Source organism: Talpa occidentalis, unplaced genomic scaffold, assembly GCF_014898055.3.
Source record: "Talpa occidentalis isolate TD23 unplaced genomic scaffold, MPIMG_talOcc4v2.1, whole genome shotgun sequence".
Classification (NCBI taxonomy): Eukaryota; Metazoa; Chordata; class Mammalia; order Eulipotyphla; family Talpidae; genus Talpa; species Talpa occidentalis.
In genome coordinates this window covers 109,872,640-109,889,619 of record NW_026555331.1, presented here as the reverse complement: position 1 = coordinate 109,889,619, position 16,980 = coordinate 109,872,640, and the positions used below count along the sequence as shown (strand labels likewise).

The 16,980-nt window shown below is 33.1% G+C and overlaps 1 protein-coding gene across 1 annotated transcript in view; it reads left to right on the top strand.

Annotated features, from left to right (window-relative positions):
- Window positions 1-16,980, top strand: part of DPY19L2 (dpy-19 like 2) — a 64,788-nt gene that overhangs the window by 44,514 nt on the left and 3,294 nt on the right. The window contains exons 13-20 of the mRNA XM_037510128.2: window positions 3,165-3,245; window positions 5,592-5,693; window positions 6,750-6,821; window positions 8,719-8,765; window positions 11,360-11,384; window positions 12,666-12,785; window positions 13,704-13,878; window positions 16,765-16,864. Coding sequence (XP_037366025.1) covers window positions 3,165-3,245; window positions 5,592-5,693; window positions 6,750-6,821; window positions 8,719-8,765; window positions 11,360-11,384; window positions 12,666-12,785; window positions 13,704-13,878; window positions 16,765-16,864 — 722 coding nt within the window. The remainder of the gene's footprint in view (window positions 1-3,164; window positions 3,246-5,591; window positions 5,694-6,749; window positions 6,822-8,718; window positions 8,766-11,359; window positions 11,385-12,665; window positions 12,786-13,703; window positions 13,879-16,764; window positions 16,865-16,980) is intronic.

The window sequence follows — 16,980 nt, the reverse complement described above, 5'->3', positions numbered from 1 at the left end:
TTTACCCTTTAAATTGGAAGGTATTTTCCAAGCCTAGATAGCATCTTTAGGTAGAGCTATCTTTAGGTTCTGTGTACTATTAGCAAAGATAAGTATTTATAACATAAACCCTGAACAAAGATACTTTTGACCTAAAGTAATTAATTTCATAGTTTTCTTCATTAGGAGCATATTCATTGCTTAAAGGGAAATTCCAGTTTTTGGTTGCATGATAATTATTGGACTTAGCTTATGATGAAATTTACTCAAAAACACCAGGGAGATTCTATGTGTGTCAGAGGGATGAGAATCCTTACAAGAAGGGAAATGGAATCTTCCTAGAAATCTAAAGCTCAATGCTGAATTCCGGCACAGACAATATGGGAAAGGCTATCCTTATGAACATAGATTTAGAATTCCATCTAGATTAAATACTTCATGAGTATATGAATATGAAAGAAAAGATTTAGCAATTCAAGAAAAAACATTATGAAATTAAATTTGAATTAATTGAGTTCATCCTAGAAATTCACAAATATTGTTTCTGGAAATTCATAAGTGTAAATATCATAGTAATAGATTAAAGGAGAAATATGTTCATTCCTTTAGATGCAAAATGTGAATTCGGTAAAATTGAACAGTAATCTATAATAAAAGCTCTCTGCAAAATAGAAATAACAGGGAGTTTTTCTAAGCCAATAAATTTTTGCACCAACATTGATATTACATGTGTAGTATTTGGTCTTCCATTAAGATCAAGATAAATTCATTTTTTTCACAGTTTATTAAACTGCAAACTAGCATATTACAGCAAGAAAATGAATAACTGGAGTAGGAAGGAAATGGAAAGGAGGAATCAAGATTCATTATGATACCATTATTACATAGAAAACAAGATAACTTTCAGACAAATTATTAGAAAATTTAAGAATTCATTAGCATAAATATTAGATTAGCATTGAGAAACCAACTTTTTATAGTATACCATAAAGGAAGAAAAATAAATAGTATTTTTATAATCTAATGGATACAATATTTATATAGGACATTATTTTTAAATTAGACATAAATAACATCCAAATAAATGGAAAACACACCATGAGGATTCTATTTAATGTCAAGTCTCCCCTGTTGATGTTTAAATTCAAAGCATTTCCAATATTAAAGACTACTTTTCAATGAATGATGCTGGAAGAACTCACTATGTATATGGGAAAAGTCATATCATATACAAATATCAGTTCCCAGACTTGGCCACTGTGAATCTTTTCAAGCTGAATCCTTTCCCCTTTTGATCCGTTAATAATTCTTGGTGTACTTTCTTGTACTCTAAATCAATAAGATTCTCCACACTTATCTTGTATTTTCTTTGCCCCAGCCCTGGAATTTTTCCCACAAGGAGCCCTGTATCCTTTTAGTGTCAAGCAATATTTACAAGCCAATATCTTTGTGGTAAATATTCTCATTACCATCAGTGTGTCCTTACTTCTAGGCCTCTCCATGTATATATGCAGTCACACATATGTGTGTTATATACATTAAATCTTGATTTCATAACTATACCTCCCATTCTAGTTCAATGCTATAAGAAGACAAGCTAGCAAGTCGCTCTAGGACTCAAAGGAAACAACAACTGATTACTTTCTCCAACTCTTCCACTCGGTAGAAGACTATTCATGTTTACATGTCCTAGCCTTCCACGACATAACATAAATATGCATAGGTAGAGCTTTCCCCCGTCTCCAGGCACTCACAGAAACTGATCAGGAACCCTACCAGTCCTGGACTGTTAAATTGAAGAGAGAAAGGGTTTTATTTCTTGGCTCTCAATTCCATCCATTAGTCTATATGTCTATTTTTATTCCTATTCCATATTATTTTAATTTGATTAGTATACATCTGAAAATTGATCAATATAATATACCACATCAACATTAGGAAAGATAAAAAAATCATATTCTCATGCCAATAGATACAGAGAAAGCATTTATAAGATATACACTCCATTTATAATTAAAAACTCTCAAAAAAATGAGGATAGAAGCAACATATTTCAACATAATAAAGGCCATACATGACAAACCTGTAGTTTACATCATATATAATCGTGAAAATCTGAAAGCTTTCCCTCTAAGATCAGGTACAAAAAAAGATTGTCCACTTTCTCCAATTCCGTTCAACATAGTATCAGAAGGCCTACCTAGTGCAATTACATAAGAGAAAGATATAAAAGGAATGCAAATTGGGAAAGAAGTAAAATTATCACTATTCACAGATGGCATGATGATATACATTGAAAACATATATAGTGAAGATAGCACTATAAATTATTAGAATCAAAAAAATCAGTAAAGTGGTAGGTTACAAAATCAATATACAAAAATTACTTGTGTTCCTATATGTAAAGAATGAACTAGAAGAAAAAGAGAAGAAAATGATCCCATCAAAAAGAATTAAATACCTGAGAGTAAACTTAGTAAATGAAGGAGATGAAGGAAAATGTACACTAAAAAATATCAAACATTATTAAAAGAAATAGAAGCATAAAGAAATGCAAAGATATTTCCTGCTCATAAATGAGAAGACTTTGCATTGTTAAAATAGCCATCTAATCTAAATATACAGACTTGGTGCAATCTCCATCAAAATTTCAATGGCATCTTCAAGGAAATAGAGCAAACATTCCTTAAATTCATGTAGCACAAAAGACCAAAATAGCCAGGGTAATCCTAATAAAAAAGAGGCAAAGTGATGGTGCCATGCTCCAGGCATGGCTTTCAATTCCATTCATTAGTTTATGTGTCTGTTTTTATTCCTACTCCATACTATTTTGAATTGATTAGTGTACATCTGAAAATTGATCAATGTAATTCACCACATCAACAAAGGGAAAGATAATCCCCATTTTTCTTCATGGGAAATTGAGAAATAGCTTTTTAAAAACTGCTTTATATTCAGGATATAGAAAACTCTAGTGTTATGTATTTTATAGCAATGTCATCAGTTTCAATCTTTGCCTTTACACAAAATTCTCAAGAGGAATATCCTATTTTTAGACATCATCACTACTATGCTTCACATGATTAAAATTTTCTTAAGCCATTTATTGATATAATTGAATATTTAAATTGGATAATTTGTATGTTTTTATTACCTGATTTCTATCTATTTTATTTATTTTCTAGCTAATTCAAGGTTTAGCTTGGTTGTGTGGAACAATCATTTTGAAATTTCTGACATCTAAAATCTTAGGTGTTTCAGACCATGTAAGTACTTTCTGTTAAAACATAAAAATTCCTATAAATATGTAGTTGGATGAAAACTTCTATTTTCACCTGTTCATTTTATAGAAGTTGAGTGCCTTCTTCCTTATCCCTTCCCCTCTGATCACTGCTACAACTTCTTAGCTCGTTTACTTATTTATGTCCCATATGTGAGAAACTTTCAGTAATTGTCTTTCACTTTCTGACATTTTGCTTAGCATAATCATCTCAAGTTCTGTTCATGTCGCCACAAGAGGCAAGATGTCATCTTTTTTGGTGACAGTGTCTGAATTTTGGTGTGAACCTCTCTCACAGAGAGCCCCTCCTAAGTGCAGGAAATTCTCGCAGGTGTCAGATGGGACTTGACCATGGGGAATAAGCAGCAGGAACAGACCCAGGTTGTTTTTCTTGCCTTTGGAGAGTACATTGTATGAAAGACCTTAATTTCTTCTCTTTTTTAGTGGCAGAAACATTGACAAAACTGTTGATCAACCTGTTGGTACTACATTTTTAAGACATATTATATTTGGTGATGCTGTACTTTTAATAAACCAAAGTTTTTAGTGGTAATACTAATTTAATTTTTTTAAACCAGAAAGATAATCCATATTGATTAATACAAAAAAAAAAAAAAGGAGAAAATGCCAGCAAATAACTAACTGAACATTTGGTTCAGGAATGAAACTTCATAATCCTACTGTATAGGTTTAGAATTACTTAACCCCACATTCAGAATAGACAGAAGGTTCTTGAGTGGGAGTTTTCAAACATTTATTAAACTTGACGAGGTAGGGTTTGTTTTACAAATTAAGAAGAAAACACAGTAGTTCTTGTTTCTACTGAGCTTAATATAAATCGTGAGCACACTGCAAAAAACTGAAAGCTTTGTTTCCATTAAAAACTATCTTTTTTTTAAACTTCCTTTATGAAGTCATTTGAGCAAATTTGAATGAGCAGAGACCCCTGACTACAGTTAGTGCCTGCTCTTTCAAACATTTAACACCTCCAGAACTTTTCAGGCTCATGAGAACCAGGAAACTCCCAGACTGTGGTGAATGTTATCATCAAGCTCTAGAGTTCTTAATGTAGAGAAACCGACATGATAGCATAACCATTTAAGGCAGAAGAATTGGGAGGAATCATGTTTTAAATATCAAAATATTTTTTCTCATCACAAATTCTCAAAAATATTCTTTCACAAACCAGATTCTGTTCTTCCAGTAGGTGGTGATGTGGGGCTAGTTTTGGAGTTTTATTTGTGAATATCTTGAATGTCTGTGGAGAGAAGGCTTCCCTGTGGGAGTTTCTTTCAGCCACCAACTCAATAGGGAGAGCGTCAACCTGGACCTAAACTACTTCATTGTATAATCTCCCCTTATTACAGTCCCCTTATTGTTCTCAATTTGAGAACGAAGTCCATGACACCAGCTCCCTTCTCCATGCCCAGCTGCAGATATCTGTAGTTGGTTGCATCTAGCTCTGAATACAGACTTCCCTGAGTCACCAGAGAGTGAGGGGAGGGGAATCAGCCTATTACATTTGTGCCTACTGAGTTTTGGTGGCACTTAGCTTTGGCGGACTGTGTAACTTCTTCTGTCTTCTGAAGTGGAGTTTACAGGAGCCCTAGAGGTGTGTGTCTCCAAAGATATGGTCCTTTCCCTACTTATTCCGGAAAGGTGCTGCAGCCCTGTGTCCTGTTTGGTGTAGCTATAGTGGCAAATCTTGTGTCTGGTAGCAGTAAGGACAAAGGCTTGGCACCGAAAATAAATTTGCCTGCTTCTCCAAGTGGTGAGGGGAGAGGCTCATCTTGCCACACTATGCCTGCAAGAAATCGCTTGCTTTTAATGTCAGATCAAGGCATCCAGGCTCAGGCGGGGGATGGGGAATGTCTTCCTCTTCTCTGTGAAGAAGCTTGCAGGAGTCTTAGAACTGTGTGCTCCCCCAAAACCTGGCCTTTTCCCTGCTTGTTCCCCATACTGTGTGGTGGTACTGGTCATCTACTCTGCCTCGGCTGTATTTACAGCTCTGCTTCCCTCTTCTGATTCTTCCATCCACACAGACACTTTTGTCCATCCACCTTCAAAAGTGCAGGTATGAGGGTCATCAGGAGCCCTGTAGTGACAAGCTAATATGAAAGTCATGAGATATTTAGTTGATTTCTCGTTCTGCTTTATGGAGATATTTTCCTGACTTGGCTCATTTTGCCATTTCTGGACATGTCCCTTTTTTTCAAGATCATTTATATGCCTTGGATTTATCTGTTTTATAGACTTATTACTGTTACATCAAATCAGTTACTGTAGGCAATAATTATTTTTGTAATTTTAATTCATTTTGCTTTTCTACCAGATTCGGCTGAGTGACCTTATAGCAGCCAGAATCTTAAGGTATACAGATTTTGATACCTTAATATATACCTGTGCTCCTGAATTTGACTTCATGGAAAAAGCGGTATGAATATTTTTTTGTTTTTTCCTTCTTTACAGGTATGATGAATTTTTTTGCTCTTAACTTTTCACTTTAATTTGAAACTCAAAAACTTTCATTTAGGAAAACCCAACTTATTTACTTTATCTTTTTTTTAACTATGACTTGTACTAATCATATGACCTTATCTGTTTTCATATGTGTGAAATCTGTATACAATGATCTCTGTTTTAGAGTCCTCGATGATGGTTTAAATCAAATAGTCCAGGAGAGTACTTAACATACTATATTCTGCATATTAAATTGTTATTATACAGTTGTTAATAATTTAGATCACACAGAGATGTGGAATCACTCAGGAAAAAAATTCCAAATTTTTGTTTTGTTTTTGAGAAATTCAGGTTTATTACATTTAATACCCCAAATATTACAAAAATTTTTAACAAGGTGTTGCCAAGAAAGGTACACTAGTAAGTTTATATTAATCTATTATCTACCCAATCAGTCATCCATTCTTTCAAAACTATAATTGATCATTATCTGTGAGGCAGTTTTCTGTAGGAATACAAAGGAGAAAATTACTTGACTCATGCCTTTACAAATGATATAATTTAGAAACATGCTAAATTATTTCCATTCACAATGATAGTTCAAGAGAATTCTTTAGTTGATATTATTTCAGTACTTTTTCATTCATGCTTATAAAAATTACCTAGGCCAATGTTTTTCCTTGTTTTTCTTATTTCATGAATGAGAATAATGGAAATTTGCAGCCCAGAAAGTGATTACTTGTAACCCAGAAATCAGTAAACATATTTTAAAACTATTTAATATTGCATAAATAAAAATAAGAGCAAAATCAAGAAAAAAATAACATGTATAACTAATTTCTAAATTAAATATTTTTTATATTTTAGAGCTATTTTTCTAATTTTGAAAATTAGAAATATATACACACTACTAACAATAGATATTTTTACCTTTAAGGAACTTTATTGTGAATTTCAATATGACATAGATTTTTTCCATTTATTGTAAAATTTAATAAATGGCTATCTTAAATAATTTGCTATATTTCAGACTCCACTGAGATACACAAAGACATTACTGCTTCCAGTTGTCATGGTGATTACTGGCTTTATCTGTAGAAAGGTATTTAAAACAATTTTATCATTTGCTTTGGGATTCAAGATAAGAACTATAATAGATTATTGGTAATAGCTCAGAATTCTATCTTATTTTTAGGATGGATTGTTCTCCCTAAATAATGGTTTTTATTCAGATCTTTCATTATCTAGTAGTATTTGAGATATTAGAAAAGATACTCTTTCAAAGAAATTTATCAGCTACCCACTTGATGCTAAGAACTACATTAACATTGTTGGTACATTGGAACAAATAAGACAGGTCTGCTCTTATCTTGGAACTGATTGTTTGGGGTGGTGGAAATATTAAACAAATAATCATACACTCGACTAAAAAATTACAATTGTTATAGGTGCTATGAAAGACAAGTACAATGACAGCTTGGTTTCTGTCAAGCAGAAGAAATAATTTTTAAAATACTATTGACAGATTTTCTTGATCTGGGAGTGGTTAATATGAAAGTCTGTTTAAAGTCAGTGGAATCCTTAGTTTTTGCAAATTTGAACAATCTTTATTTATATTGTTTACACATTTGTAAACACCTTTGTAAATACACATTTGTCTGTACATTTATTTTATACTTTGATATACACGTCAGTAGCATGATTTCTCTACCACCTCTAAATGCTGTCCTGTTACAACCAGTTTTTTATGTGTAAAATCAAATTGCATATCTTCTCTAATTCCAATTCCTACATTTTTTCCTTTGTTTTCTTCTGGAATATGAATAGTTTATGAGTGAGAAAGGCATGCCCATGCACACAAATCCATACTTACAGCCACTAAAGCTTAACTCCTTTCTGTTTCCATACAAACCCCTCAATATTTATTTGTCCTATTTTTTCCTGTTTTCAACTTCAATGATACTTTTAAAGGTCATTTAAATTTTCTCTTTTGCAAAATCACTTCTGGAAAGGAAAGAAGGAAGGCATATTTAAGTGTGCTTTTCCTGTGATTCTATCAAACCTTAAACTCTGATAAAAGTGCATATTCTTTTAACTATACACTCAAATAGTCTTTTGTCTGCATAAGTAAGAACAATCTCATTTAAGTAACTTGAAACATTTTTCCATGTAGGATGTCATGAATCAACTAGTGAAGTAAAAAATCCTAAACTTAGATTTCACTATAAATTAGAATATATTTTCTCATCATTTATCTGTGTAAACCATGCTGCCTCCTTGTGAAAACTAATACCTCTTTCAGCCCCACATCCCTCCAATACAATATAAATGTAAACACTAGGAAGGTGTTTTTCACATACAAAACTTAGAAGGTTAGAGCTTGAATGGACCTTAAATATGCCTTTTTAAAATTAAGGTAATGTTGATTTTTATAACATTGCTTATGTTTTAGGGGTGTAGGTTCACACTTCTTCAGATGTATGTTACTATACCATGGCTACCATCAAAATCCCAATAATCCTCCACCCTAGCCCACTGAGTCTCCTCTCTACTTTGCCATGCAGAGTCAATTGGCTGTCTTATATTCTAGGGTTTATTTTGGTTTAGTTTTGTCTGTTCCTTTGCTTTGTTTCTTTATATTTCACGTGAGTGAAATCATCTGCTATTTCTCTTTCTTCTGACTTATTTCATTTAGCATAACCCCTTCCAGTTCCATCCATGCTGTCACAAATGGCAAGATTTCATCTTTTTTGTATAACTGTAGATTTTCATTATGTATATATACCACATCTTCTTTATTATTTTTTAAAGAAGAGGAAGTTATAACTTACAAAAGTTATTTGCCTGGGACCAAGCTGAGATAAATCTGTTCCTGAGGACTCACTCTTTAACAGTAAAAATACTTCTTTTTAGTGGGGGTGTTTAAGTTACTGAATTAAGAAATTTTAATTGTGACATAATTCCCTAGAAATATTTCATTGATTTGATTCTATTCACAGACTTTTCGTGATATTTTATGTGTCTTATCTGCAAACACTTATGTAAGGTAATTATATCATAGTTTTTAAAAAAACATACTATATTCAATTGTTAAATAATTTACTACAATCTTAATTTTTCAAATGAATGTACATTAATCTACAGCATTATGACTAAGAAAGGTGATATGAACCAAGCTTTAAAATTTTCCTTAAAAAAGACTGAAGTATTATTTTTATGGCTCGCTCACATATTTGGACTTATTTTGGAGATGTTTATATTCATGAATTAACTGAAGTTAAAGTTTTCTTTTGGTGATTTTTTTTTTATGTTCAGAGAAAGTATAATTACTTGTTTTTCTAAATATTTGTGAAAAATTTTTCTGCATTATTGTCAAAACAACACATTGCATCACTTTTTTGTGGTTTTAGTAATGTCACTAGAATTAAGATGTCAACATGTACAAGAAAAATAAAACTCAAATCACACATTGCTACAGGACATGAGATTGTGAAAACAATTTCCTTCTGAGGGAACTCAACTCAAATTACATTATTTGTAAATATATGATTATTTTTGTTGTACTTAATTAAACTTATTTTTAAGGCAATTATAAATTTGTAGAAAAATTGTGATGATAATGCAGTTTTTTTTAACCAATCGAAAATTGGATTTTTTTTAAGTAAAAATAGTTACTTATTTTTATTTTATTTTTTATATATTTTATATATTTTTACATCATTTTTCATTTTTGCACAATGTATGCTTTTTCATCTTGGTTATAGTCCCCATACAATTCCCATCCCCCTTATTTTGACCCTAATCTCTCCTAGCCCCCCCAGCCCCCCATAGCGTGCCTCTGGCTTATAATTGCTTGTTGATTTTGATTTTTACTTTATTATAATTAGTCTTTCTCCTGGTCCCTTATTTAGGTTTTCTAGATTCCTGCTGTGAGTGAGACCATCTGGTATTTTTCTTTTTCTTTCTAGCTTATTTTGATGAGCATGGTCCCTTCCAGCTCCATCCATGTTGCTGCAAATTGCATGAGTTTATCTTTTTTTGATTGCTCAGTAGTATTCCATTGTGTATATGTACCACATCTTCTTGATCCAGTCATCTATTTGTGGGCATTTGGGTTTTTTCCATAGCTTACCTATTGTAAATAGCGCTGCTATAAACATAGGGGTACAGGTGCCCTTTTTTTTGTGGGACCCTCACCGGCATCTGGGGAGCGAACCGGTGCTGCAGAGGTTGTGGGCAGCCTCGCAGCCCAGCGCTCAACCACTGCGCCATCAGGGGAGGCCCACAGGTGCCCTTTTGAATTAATGATTCTGTGTCCTTTGGGTAAATACCTAGGAGTGGAATTGCTGGATCATATGGAAGCTCCATCTTTAGCAGGTTGAGGAATCTCCACACAGCTCTCCATAGTGGCTGGACCAGTTTTCACTCCCACCACCAGTGCAGGAGAATTCCTTTTTCTCCACAACCTCGCCAACATTTGTTGTTGCTAGTTTTTTTTTAATATGTGCCATTCTCACCGGTGTAAGATGGTATCTCATGGTAGTTTTGATTTTCATTTCCCTGATTGCAAGTGATGCTGAACATTTTTTCATATGCCTGTTGGCCATTCGTATTTCCACTCTGGAGAGGTTCCTTTTAGCTCTTCTGCCCATTTTTTGACTGGATTATTTACTTTGTTTTTGTTGAGACTCTTTAGCTCTTTGTAGGTTTTTGTGATCAGTCCCTTATCATTAGTGTTATGTTTGTTTATATTTACAGTGAAGAGTTTTGTATGGTTGTCAGAATTAGAATCTTAATGTACATTTGTTGAAGTTGGTTCTAAACCAGCTTCCTACTTTGTTCAGGTCAGATAGAGTCTAGGGAAATGTGTCTTGACTTTTTTTTTAATGTTCTTACATTTAGAACTCTGAAAACTTACATAAGGGATGCATGAAGGGGCCTTGGGATATGTAATTGGACAGCTGAGGAGGATTCAGGGATTCATGGTAGCTATCTTCACACGTTGAAAGGACTTAATGTGGAAAAGGACAGACTTGAAGGGGCCAATGTGTGGAAGAAAATTTAGCTCAAAATAAGGAGATCTTCCTGATTACATACCTGAAAGTGACAACTCTGTGTCTATATATGGGCAGAGGTATCCTCTAATTCACAAAAATAATATATGCTTTTAGTAATATATTCAGACAAAAGAGAGTATCAAGAAAAGAAGGCATGTTTCCCTCGCTTAGAATTATTCCTAGTTGGCACTGATTGCTTTGTATGTATCATTCTAGAAAAACATATAAAACCAATATATATATATATATTTTACTTTTATTATGTATTTTTAACTGAGGAAATATTAGGGTACTCACATCAGGTATTACTACCATAGTACACCCACCACCAGCTCACCCATATTCCATCAACAATATTTTTTAAAATGGACCATTTTTGTATGCCTTAAATAGGGGATCTGTGAATCATGTCTCTTAGAATGTCGTATGATTTTTTATTGATGTTATTTAATATTCTTATTGTAGACATATACATCAGTAATTTAGAGAAAAATTTTTTAAATCTAAGAACAGATATTTATTTTCATGTAATCATAGTATAATGTACATTCAATAAAGAGAGAATATTTTTGTTTTATTTCAGAAAGCAGCTCCTTGAACATGGTGAGGTAAAGCTTTCATTTTGATCTCTGGTAGATATGTGCATTAAATTCTAATTAAAGGATAAGTTGTAGGGGTAAACCTTGCTGCTTATGCAACATCAGAAGTGCTTAAGTGGTTTAGCCTTGATATTAATCTGCTGATGCTTCCCTCTTTAATCTGCTCTCAATTTTGAGCAGTAGTAAGGATTTGAAAACTAGAAGGTTTATTTATGACCATGGAGCAGAATTAAATTACCTTCATTCATTTGTTCATTCATTCATTCAACAATAACATGTTAATATCTAATCCATTGAGAAAATCAGGGTTACAGCCCCTCAGAGCAGGTTCCCATTGCCCTGTGAGTTGTAGTCTTCTGGCATAGATAGACTGGATGATCAGTTACAAGCTTAGTGGTGTCATAGGATACAAAGGATTCTGTAGCAATGTTCTTGCCCTAAAATAGTATAATTTTTCAGTGGAGACATGCAACAAATAAGACAGCATTTCATATGGCACTAAATTATTTTGTGGTGTACAAAGACCTGCATTTGTGTCATATGTTATGCTATTTAATTTTCATAATTAAAGACTCCTGAGTTAACAGTGTTTTATTTTCTTCAGCAGTGTTCCTTAGGGGTTAACAGCTCAGCAGATGCTTGCCCTGTCTGTTAGTAAAGTTTTGTTTGAAATATTTACACAGTGAAGCTATCTTAATAAAAAAAAATTCTTTATAATTAATACATATATTTGTATAATCCAATCCTGTTAAAATGAGCTAGTTTATGTTTTGCTCTGATTTTTGTTGCTGATAGAATGACCTGTAAATTTGTGAAGCATTCCTTACTTTTCTGTGTCTGTGGCTTACTTCCTCACTTTGTACAGTCCTGCTCAAATACCTCCTTTTCAGTGCGACCAACCCAGGGGATCCTACTTAGAGCGGCAACTGCTTTCTCCTGCGCTAGGTCTCCTTTCCCTCTCTCTCTCCTTTGTCCCTGCACTAATCACTTTCCACTAGGCTGCATAATAGATTTACCTTTTTGTTTTGTCTATTTTCTGTTACCCCTCACTAAATGCACTAAAATATAATTTCATGAGGGCAGAAATTGCTTGCTGTTGTTTTGTTTACTACCCGAAACACCCAGAAGAATACCTGGCATTTAATAAATCTTTGTTGAATGACTGAATAAATAGGGATAAATGTATTACTAAGTTAAAAGATCCTCATCCTATTGGATGATGATAATTTTAATATACTTCATTAATTTTAAAATATTTAAAGTGATAATATTTTTTGTTTGTTTTTATAGCTAATTTTTCACACATTGCAGTTGTTAGCATTTACTGTCCTTGCCATTTTAATTATGAGACTGAAGCTGTTTTTGACACCTCACATGTGCGTGATGGCTTCCTTGATAAGCTCTCGGCGGGTAAGGTTTTCATTCTTGTATAACTATGCTGTAACAACTATAGCAACTGCAGTGCATTTACCCTGGCTTTGTTGAGTAATCCAAAGCATAAAAACACTAGGTGTTTTTATTTTGAAATGACTTAAAATGTTAGTCCATGATTGACTGTAGAGTAAGAAAAGCAACTCAAATAGCTTTTTCAATTATCCTAGATTGTACTGTTTGTTTTTTATGATATATGATAAAGCACACTTCTCCCTCTGTTAGTATCCTTTCACAAACATTGTTTTCTGGATTTCCAGTCTGTGCTAAGAGTTACTTGACCCACCAAAAATATCCTAAAGTGCTCTTCTAGTACTAGTGTAGATGCTGTAATTGCTCTTGCATTGTCCTTTTTGTTTCAGAGAAGCCTAGATAAAGTTGTCAATTTTGTGGTACCATTATTGTTATCTCATACACAAAAGAACTAGACAAATAGCTACATTTCTGGGACCAAGGTACTTCTAGAAACATTTTATTTTTATTGAGTATCTTGTCTAAGAATATCATAATGCTTATTTTCCTGAGAGGAATAAATATATCAGTACTTGAGGGGTTTCCCTAAATTATGTCCATAAAAGGCAGACAGATGTAAAGGATTTAACTGAGAGTGTTTCAATTTTGTGATTTCCTAATCCTTTATCAGTACTAGAAGGATCAGGTAGTCCTTCTTTAATTCTTTAGAAAGGAAAGAAAACTCCATTTTTAACTGGGCCACATAATTCCAAGTATTTGCTGTTTTTAAACAAAATATATGATGATGATATTTCTATATACAATAGTGTACTAACAATATGAAATGATTACCCACTTTGGTTTCAGTAGTAAGGTGAAATTTAATATTAACCCTATAGAATTCTTCATATACTAATTATAAATAAATGGTTTCTTTCATTATAGCTCTTTGGCTGGATTTTTAGCAGAGTTCGTTTTGAGAATTTTATTTTTGGCCTTGTAGCAGTGATGTCACTACAAGGCTGTGCAAATCTCCATAATCAATGGAGCATAATAGGAGAATTTAATAATTTGCCTCAGGAAGAGCTGATACAATGGATTAAATACAATACCAGACCAGGTGTGTTGCTATTACATATGACTAGTTTTATACCCACATAGTATGTAGTTATCCTTTCTTATATGTGTGTATATATCTATTACAACATAAAAATGCATGTATAGTCATTCACTATTTGTGAACGCCCTCACAGATTTTGAACATGCTAATTTTAATATATTCACAAAATCAAGCCTTCTCAAAGAACAATTTTGTACCCTCTTTAAATCTCTCCTAGGTAACTGTTAACATCAGGAATTAATGACTATTTGCAAATTATATGCTGTAGATGTCAGAGATAATTAATAATCAGTATTTTAATCTTAACAATGACAAATCAGAAATAAATCTTTAAAAAAATATTTCACTCCTTGTGAGGCTGTTAGCGAAGATCCTTTTGACCATGGGCAGTTCTCATAGACCGATATCACTTTAGGCCATGCGCTAATTATGTAAATTCAGTCACATGTAGAAGAGTTAAAACTTTGGACATTATGTTTTCATCACTAAATAATTCTACTTTTAGACACTCAGAAATATTCCTTTGAGCTTACCTTCTTTTCTTCCCATCTTTGTCCAAAACCACTTCAAACAGATTGACATTCAACTTTCAAACATCACCACTTGTAATTACTTTCCAAAGAATAAGCATATTCTACAGGGTTCCTTTAAGTAATCTATAATCTTGCCCGTGATTATTTTGGTATTTACTAAATTTGTTAATACAAGTTCTTCTTTATGGTTTATTTAAATTTATCCTGTAACTCTTTGAGTTGATTTCTACTTACCTCTTATTTGATAGTCACTATTTTACTAATTATCTTTCATAAAGGTAAAATTTTTTACTTCCAACTCAGATATTTCATTTATATCTTTTAAGGACATCTTTTAGCAACAGTCACTCATCATTTAGAGCTACCAGGCCAGTTTAGTCAGAATTTTTGAATTATTCTTCTACTGACATAACTTTATAGGAGTACAGGTAGGCACTACTTTTACTCATCTTTCCCCTCCTCACAGTTATTTTTCCCAAGCTATAAAATATACTGGTTCTTTTCAGCTTATCTTATTTTTTCCCAGAGTCTATTTTGGGCTCCTGGCAAAGAGAGCTTACATTTCGCAATTTATCCCTCTCAACAACTCCCACAAATCCCTACCTCATTTTTAGCTGCTTCTTCCTTGATCTTACAGATCTGTTCTATTCTCTTTTTCCATCCCTCTGAGTTCCCTCATAACTACCATGTTTATTGAAGTAGCATCAAGTTTTATAATATGGGTGGGACTAGTGTTACATTGTTGCCCACCATGAAGACTGTATAGTTTGTGCACTGTACAAAGATGCTCAGTTGAGAGGAGAATTGGGAACTGAAATGCAGTCTATGGCTCACTTACCACATCATTAGTGAGATTTTTCCAAATCAGAAGGGATACATTTTTCGAATACCTGCAGCAGACCAAGTGGAGATTTCAGTTTATTTATAGGAAATTATCTTACTCTACCCCTGTTGCATTTATATTTATCTCAGCACCAAGAGGAAAAAAGAGGGTAAGGAGTATTTCCCTTCTCTGCCATAGATGATTTCTGCTCAGCATCTCCAGCTCTTGCTGAACAGACCTACCTAGTTTCTTCTGTATAACAATGGCTCTGGGCTTTGAGTTCCTTGAACCCAAGATTATCCAACCTTGGTCTTGTGTATTGCAGAAAATTTAGCAGCTTCTAATCCCTCTACTCACCAGATGCCAGTAAATCTTCCTCTTCCCTCTGCCCCCATTGTGGAACCAACTAAAATTTCTCCAGAAATAATAAGTATGCAGGAAACAAACTCACTCCTGGTAAAGAACCATTGCTTTGATTTACCAGCTTTTCACCACTAATTATGAAATCTTGCAATAATAAATACATATTTGTACTTCAGTTGATTTACATATTTTTAAATTTAAGGCATAAAAAGAGATTCTTACTCAGCTACATTTATAATACTTGTTATATTTGAAAGTAGTATTTAATTATTTAAATTAGGTATGAATAACATGCCTTGTCCTTATTAGTGATATTATTAGGCTGATTAAAATGACAATAACCTTCATAATTATGTAATCATTTATTATATAGAAGTGCCAGAAGGCAATCGTTTGATAATCAGAGTGAAAACTGAAACAGAAGCCAGGTAGATTTTGGTGTATCCGTATTTATCACCAAAGGCAATTCATTTACACATGCCATTATTCCAAAAAGTACTACCAGCAAGTAATAAGATTATTTCATAAAATATATACATTATGTAAATTCAAACAGAAACCAAGAAAACTTAAGTATGTGTATTTAAAGATGATATGAAGCAAGAAAGCCAAGTTTTCCTCTGGCAAGTCCTCAGAACTGCAGTTTATAACCCACAAAAATCATTTTAGATGTACTATGAGACTTGCCCTTTTTAACAATCTCTCAGTTCCCAGCACTTTAAATTATTGGCATAATATATGAAATTTATAATTCATTCCTAGTTCTATGTGGTTTTGCTAGTACCACATAATAGGGTGCTTGAATGTGACAGCAAACTGCTGTGAAGTGGCTTAGTAGGTGGGCTCTGATAGTTTCTAACTATACAATCTTGCTTAAGTCACTGCACTATTTCTCCAGCTTCCACATCTACAAAATAATAACAGTACCCATCTCATTAACTAATTTAATCCTAGTAAGAATATTTAGCACAATTCCCGGTACTAAGTAACATTTAACAAAAGTTGGCTATTATTATAATAGACAATATTTAAAAATTGAGGTGAATAAAATGAACGATGTCACTGGTTATTATTAAATGTATTTTATCTTAATTTGGGTTCAAATATCAGATAAAAGTTCTGAATTTTTTGGAACATGTTTTTATAGGATATAATCTTGTTTTTCAGATGCTGTTTTTGCAGGTGCTATGCCTACAATGGCAAGTGTCAAGCTCTCAACTCTTCACCCCATTGTGAATCACCCTCATTATGAAGATGCAGACTTGAGGTAGGCAACTAACTAAATATTTCAACCAAACATACAGCATAGTGACTCTTAGGAACAGGGAAAAATTTTTATATAAGCACACACACATATATGCTCTCATCTGCATGCTTATGCTG